Below are 7,719 nucleotides of genomic sequence, written 5' to 3'. Positions count from 1 at the left end.
AAAAAAAAAAAAATAAAAAAAAAAAAAAAAAAAAAAAAAAACATGCTTAATTTCCCGCCAAACAGTATCTTTTCTTCTGCAGTTAATTACCTTCTCTTGTTCTTGCTTCCCAGTAACAAAGAGAAGTAGAAGAGAATCCTAAAGAAGAATCCCCATGCAACTGTAATCCACAAGCAATTCCATTTGCTCAAATCGGTAATCCCTTCCTGCTGCAATATGTCAGACCCTGTAGTTACACATGTAGTGCTGGTAATCTTCATCCCTAGAGAACTACTTAAGCTGCTCAGAAGCTTCTCCTTCAAAGCGAAAGGAACCGCGGCTAATGGTGTGTTGTCAAAGATCTGAATTCCCCTGACGAAACACTTTGTGGGATCTTGGAATTCGTTCTGTAAAACTGCTTCGTAGGGATATTTGACGAGGGAGATGTAGTGAAACCAAATCCAGTAAGCTGGGATTCTATCCCGGTTTATGAAGAAGCCACTGAATAGAAGAAAATAGGCTAAGATTGCGACTACAATGGTGTAACCGAGCATTACGTGAGGAACGACGCCGGAGAGGAAAGTGACAAAGGAACTTCCGGCCCAGAATGAGGCAAAGATTATCAAGAAGTAGAAGAAGAACCCCGATGATCCACCATCAAGGCCGACGGCCCAGAAAGTGGTTGCAGAGAAGGCTAAAGAGAGGAATAGTAAAGAAGGCAATGCTACTATTGAATGGGATAAAACGTAAGATGGTCTTCTATAAGCATTGTATGCAGTTTCTCTCATGAAAATGTACCTTTCTTGAAGAAAAACTGGCAAAGCGTCTGCACAAGTGTAGAATGTTGTAGACATGGCGAATGCAAAGAATCCGAGTCTTTCTTGAACTCCTTTTGGTGAATTGTCGAGGTTCCAAAACACGGTGGCTAGAATAAATCCGGTAACTAAAACTGCCCCAAGTCTGACGCCAAAAAGTTCCGGCATCCTGCGTGAGTTTGTGAAGGATCGTTTGGACAAGACTGCCAATTCTATCCATAACGGGTTTGCGAATGTCGGAACAAGAGACGTAGAAGTGGCATCATTTGTAGCACCAGAAACCAACTTACCTTTGGAAATACTTGCACTGATTGCTTCTTTTAACGATAAACCATGTGTTGACATTATCGTCGTTTCCGAATTAGGAATACCGGATCTTTTCGTCTGCCAAGTTTTATTAAATTCGACCAAACTTTTGGTTCCACCAGAGGACCCTTCGAGTTCTCGAATCAGATCGAGTGCAAACTCTGTTCGATTCTCGTTTTCTGGTATTGGGTGCCCAAAATCTGAGAAAAACAGTGGAAGATTTGATGGAGATCCACTGTAAACAGTGTGTCCTCGTGACAAAAAGATCATTCGATCCAACAATCCAAGAATCCGATAACTGGGCTGGTGTATCGACATGATTACTATACTTCCACTCTGAGCAATTCTCTGTAAAACCTTCACCACCATGTAAGCACTGGTTGAATCTAACCCTGAAGTTGGTTCATCAAGAAACAACAAAATGGGATCATGAATAATATCAGTTCCGATTGAAACTCGCCGGCGTTCTCCACCGGAGACACCACGGTGACCTTCATCTCCAATGACGGTTTTCGCAGCATTTCGAATGCCTAATTGATCGATTAAAGCTTGGACTCGCATTTTTTTCTTGGATTTGGAGAGAGTTCTGGGGAGTCTGAACTCAGCAGCAAACATGAGAGTTTCTTCAACAGTGAGCATTGGGAATAAAAGATCATCTTGCATTACATATGCGGATATGACTTTCAGTAAACTGGATTCCAATTGCTCGCCGTTGAGTGTGACTGTTCCCTGTAAGCTTTCTTTGGCCATTCGATTCGCCAAAGCATCGATCAGAGTTGATTTTCCCGAACCAGAAGCACCCATGACGGCCATGATTTCTCCGTCGCGAGCCTCGCCGGAGATATCATTGAGAAGAACCTTCGTTCTTGTAAAAAACGCCTCTCCGGCAGCTGGGTCGGCGGCGGCGGCGGCAGCGGCAGCGTTCCGACCCTGGATCAAACTGGACCACGTCATCTTCCGGCGCACTTTGACGCTATATGTGAGATTGCTGAAGGACAGAACAAACGGAAGTGACCGTGGCTCCATCCCATTTTCTCTCATTTCAAGCACCTGGTGCACTGGAGTCTCGTCGCCAGTAACCTCCTTCCTCATATCTCCAACAACTTTTAAAAGATGTCCCAACGTGGGCGATGCCGGTGCACCGACTCCTGGCATCTCCACACCCTCTCTCCGATCAAAAAACAGCACTCTATCTCTTGCTGGTGTAGGGGATAAATTCTCTGCAACTACTCTTGACATCCCCTTCTTTAGATGTCAAAAATTCTCAGCAAATATATATATATTTATAATGGATATTAATTTGTATGTAAGTATCGAAGAGACAAACTGGAAGGGGAAAGGTTTAAAGGAAATCCATGGCAAGTTGCAGGTTATATGTGCTTTGTCTGTGTATATTTGGAAATTAAAGTCTGTTTTATACCGACATAACCTATTGAGTGACATAGGGTTTATAGGTTGGATTATTTGTTTTGTGAAATGAGAAATAGAAGAATTGTGATAGATATGAAAGGTGACCTAAATTTCCTAATCTTTTATCTACACGCCTGGTTTTACTAATGAACACACGTGGCACCCATCCTTTCTAATTTGGGGATTAAGTAGGTGTGGATGGTAATCTACTGTTTTCTCGTACACCTATGTGTGTAAACTTCAACCGTGGAACTATTTTCCCTTCAAATTTGTAGGTCATGCAGTGTATGTGTCAAAGATTTTAAAAAGTGTAAGAATTAGCCATTCGGTTGAATCTAACTTTGAGGGTCTCCATCTCTCCATCCTTGATGTATCGTGAGAGAAGTAAATCGTCGAATATGCCCCAATAGGTCAGAGAACAAAATCTTGCATTTACACTGGTGTTCACAAAGAGTCCAATTTCATATCTCAAAAATCGAATCCTCACAATGCGACTGTCAATAAGAATGAGACTACCCCACTCTTATTCTTTGCACCACTAGATTATGCCCCGAGGGACAAGAATTAGTCATTCTTAAGTTTAGATGAAGCATAGCATAATAAGACATTTTTCTTATTTTTAATATTACTTTAATTATTGTACATCAATTAATAAATAAAATAATGCAGCGTAATTACGCGTTTTCTTATTTTTAATATTACTTCAATTATTATACACCAGTTAATAAATAAAATAAAACATCATTGAAATTTTAAAGAAATTTCATAAACAATTTTCAATTTTCAATAAAAAACATGATTTTGAAAATTATAAATATTTCAAATCAATAATGATTTGTTCATGGATAAAGAAGCAAAATTCGTACGTTGGGTTTGGGTTAGTGTGAATTTGTTATGGACTTATCTCTTTTTTGAGTTTCGACAATGATTATGTATTTTGTTGAATTGCTCATGTAAAAAAAAAAAAAAAAAAGAATTACCACTCATCAAAATGATAGGCAAGCTCCTTTTTGGGTATAGGGGCATCTTCGATGGTCGACGTAGAGTTGACTAACTATTTTTCCACCTAGAGGCGAGGTGGAGCATTTACCCCGAGCTTGAGCCAACGGGTGCCTAAATGGAGCCTAGAGGGATATTTTAGAACACTAACATTTAGTATAGCCTACTTTTATGTCCATACTCATATGCGTTGAGATATCTATTCTCTCAAATGCAATTTTTTTAACATCTAGACAAATTACAACTGGATGCATGCTCGGAAGAGCAAATGACTTCTGGTGTGATTAAATAATGTTATTTAGAACAACTAATGCTTATACCAGTCTATATGACAACGAAGTCTCTAAAATTAGTGATCAATGGTAATGTTTTAAATTAAGCCAATATTAGAAAGTTTTTTAATTTAATTAATTGTAGACTAACTCCAAGCCATTTATAAATTAATGTCATGTATTACTAGCGTTAGCTAACATTACTCTTTACGTTGAGTGTTTATGCTAAAACTTAATTAATTGTACACTAAATTATTATATAATAAACTTTTTTTTAATATTGAATCTCATTTATGATTAATACATATATAGTGTGTGCATAATGATTCCAAGATAGCAAGGGGACAACGACCAATTTGAGATACATAATATTCTAGCCCTAGAACACCCTCTCTTGGGCATCAACACAGGTCTGGCTTTCAATATCACAAAGATCATCATACCTTTGTATTAGATCTTATGGTTATTAGAGCCATTTTTCCGATGGAGAGGATCCTTGAAGAGGTAACTACAGAGTATACTCATGATACTACTCAGATCTTGTTCTTCATACTCATCTTAAGGTTATCATAGTTGTCTCGAATCAAAGAAGAATGAGAGAAAAGCTTAGAAATTCAAGGAGATAAGAAAGTTTTTATCACATATTTATCCCTTGTTTGGTCCTCAACATTTTTAAAATACGTTTTTCTCTTTCTTATATTCAATCACATATTTTTTTTTTAAAACACTCATTTTCTATTAAAAATCACTATTCTAGAATTTTATTTTATTTATTTATTTATTTTATTGCAAAAAAGCTCATACGGGCTCTTATTGTTGAATTTGTTACTTTTCTACCACGAAATCCTAAAAGTGGCACGGAATCCATCTAATCAATTTTCTAGATTATAAAGCTCTTGACCGCTTTATTTCCAATTTTATCCTCGTCGAGTCAACCTAAATACAATAAAAGTAAAGAATTCCGCTATATGTAAATTGAAAATTATGCCCATGTGATGTGACACGTGGATTGAAGCGAAATCCATTAAAAGTATGAATACTCGTATTAAGATCGTCTCCAATTTGTACATGATGCAGATCAATTAATAGAGGGAAAAAAAATTCTAAATCAATTCGAAAAGCAAATGAATAAGAATAATGTATGAAAATATGCATAACTTTCTATTTGATTATCGAACTTTTGTTCACGACTACAATCCGAAAGCATTTTTCGATTCTTTACTTTTTTGGCCAGATGATAATAAAGGCCCTTGCCCAACATTGTCAAACTTCCGGATCAAATTTCATCGTTTAGGAATCCGTTTTAACTTGTTTTTGTTATTAATTAATTTAAAGATATTTTTTCTCTTTTGCGGTCTTTTAGTTTTCTATGAATTTATCTATAGAATTAGGATTTGTTATCAGTCTATAAATATGTGTTAAGCCTGTAAAAAGATTCATTCGTTTTTATTGATTATAATATATTTTAGTTTTTCCATTTTTTGGATTCCATATATTTATCACGTTTTTCGTTCGAGCGAAATCTGAACAAACACTCGTTCGTGTTCAGTACATATAGAGAAGTGTCATCGTGAACCAGCTCACTCAAGTTTATATTGTTTAACACATTCTAAGCACAATCTAAAATGATTCAAATGTGTTTTGAGCTAATGAAAACGAAGCTCAGCATCACGACACATAAATTTATAGGAACACCGAAATGAAAAAATTAAGGTATAGAATGTGCAACAGAGCAGGGGATACAAGAAACAAGAGGTCAATGAAAACTAATATACGTACCCGCGGCATTGAAGAGGACGATGAGAGAAAGAAGTACTTTGGGGGATGGAATTCGAGGCTTTTATTAAACCCAAAGCTCACTTCGATCGACAAATGCGCTATATTATCAGTTCAATTTAGAAGGATAGAGAGTATACATGTAACGGGTCAGAGAGAGGTATTCATGGCTGTTGGCGACAAATAGTTAGTCCCTTCTCTATGACTAAATCTTCAGTGGGATAGACACACCTGCCGACGACAAATAGTTAGTCCCTTCGCTGGAACTTAATCTTCAGTGGGGCGGGCACACCATCCACGTGGTGTTCCCGCACAATGCCGAGGCCGAGGTGGCATACCCTGATAGGACGGTCGCACAGCCACGGGGTGCAACCGCCTCGCTGAAGTTTCTCTCCTTTGCTAGACCATGAAGATGACTTTTCGAATATATGCACCATCATAATTAATCGGATTGGATCAAAGAATTAGAATGTTAAAAGTATACAAGAATGGAATTGAATTCCATGGAAGATTACATGTTTTGTAACTTGTTTATATTGTAGAACACTTTAGATATAATAATTTGATACTACTGGTCCACCGACATCCCGTATAGACTATTAGCCCATAACTTGCACGAATAGACTATTAGCCCATAACTTGCACGAGTTAGTATTTTTTTTTTCTTGTTCCGGTAAAGTGTTTGAATACAATTGTTTTGGTGCTCATGTATTGAAAGTTATTTTCGGTAAATTAGGAAATACAAAATCACAAATATGAAGGCGTAAATGCCGCTTTCATCGTAATTTTCCTGTTATTCCCAAAAATATTATTAATGAAATCTAGTTTTCAAACGAAATTATCTACAAAAATCTATTGTTTAAAGAAATGAAATAATTATCTTTTATAATCAATTTTGAAATGCCGATGTATTAACCGATGATGAGTGTAACGTATGAAGTTTGTTTTATAATTTGTTAGGCATATTTTTGTCTTCTATGAAATATGAGTCATGTTTTCCCAATTTAAATTATGTTATACCCTCCTTTTTAAATATTTCTCTAGCATTCTTATAATGTGGGGGGGGGGGGGGGGGTGATTTTCTGTTATTGCAGGTATGTGCTTGATGAAAAATCATATTTAAACTTTATGTTTGAAAGAAATTTATCATCGTTACATGAAAGAATTGTAGAATCGAAAAATTTACATTCTAGTTCAAACTACATGAATTTATTTTTTTCCTGAGTTCGAAATGTATGAAAGCAGTATGCTTTAATTGCCAACATGGGACACGATAATTAGTATGGTTGATTTCTTCAATATACTTCAATGGTAAAATTCGAGTTGTCGATGTAAGATAATGTTTAGTATAGCCTGAAACTCGTTCTCAGCACTTGTAATTTTATCGATATAACATACATAAAGTCTATCTTGGAAAATCATATATTAGATTGAAATGCATTTCGTGGCCTAGGCAATAGTACAATTCGAATGGATGCACGTGCATCCTCCTATGACTTCAAGAAGATGAAGGTGCCTTTTAGATTTGCAATTGTAAAAGTGTTTTAATTTTGTTTCTATTTCTTTATTTATTTTTAAAAATTGTAAACAAACTATTTATTCATATACAGTTTCAACTTGGTCTATGTATTATAACCCATCCAAAACCCAGATAAAGGAATAGAGTTATTACAGATATATAATTTCTAACATTTACACAATTCTTACAAATTTATGTCATCATTATACTTCGAGATTGAAAATGAAATTTTTTGTTTTAAAAAAATAGAATTAAATCGACAATATGGGAGCGGCTCGCGAGTCATTTGGCTTGCCCCCATAAAAAATATGAACTCATGTGGAGAAACAAACCCAGACTTTTGGGGTGAGCGAGAGCTATCTTGTCGAGCAAGTGGAGCCAAGCCTGTTCATAGCTCTATTAAGACTTGGAGTTCCATCTTAAAAGGTCAATCTTATTAAAATGGATAGTCCAAATCCTTATAAGTTTATGTTTTCATCTTTATTAGATGCTAGATTTATCCCTTAATATACCCCACAAGATGGTGATTTATATGAGCAAATCAATCTTGAAATCAATGCTCGTTTTTTTGCGTTTTAATCAGATCAAATTACTTGTTTGAGTTTAATATATATATATATATATATATATATATATATATATA

General features: G+C 35.8%; 1 protein-coding gene across 1 annotated transcript; it reads right to left on the bottom strand.

The window, feature by feature from the left end:
• Positions 1-77: 77 nt before the first annotated feature.
• On the bottom strand, positions 78-2,549 carry LOC111405980 (ABC transporter G family member 6-like). Its single transcript, XM_023035130.1, has one exon. The coding sequence runs from the start codon at positions 2,337-2,339 to the stop codon at positions 87-89; it is 2,253 nt and encodes a 750-aa protein (XP_022890898.1). The 5' UTR covers positions 2,340-2,549; the 3' UTR covers positions 78-86.
• Positions 2,550-7,719: the final 5,170 nt, after the last annotated feature.

This window comes from Olea europaea, chromosome 12 (genome assembly GCF_002742605.1).
Source record: "Olea europaea var. sylvestris chromosome 12, O_europaea_v1, whole genome shotgun sequence".
Taxonomy (NCBI): Eukaryota; Viridiplantae; Streptophyta; class Magnoliopsida; order Lamiales; family Oleaceae; genus Olea; species Olea europaea.
The sequence above is the reverse complement of the archived record's forward strand: the minus strand, read 5'-3'. Positions and strand labels throughout refer to the sequence as shown.

Coding starts and splice junctions, on each gene's coding strand:
- LOC111405980 (XM_023035130.1), bottom strand. CDS start 2,339: ATGTCAAGAGTAGTTGCAGAGAATTTATCCCCTACACCAGCAAGAGAT.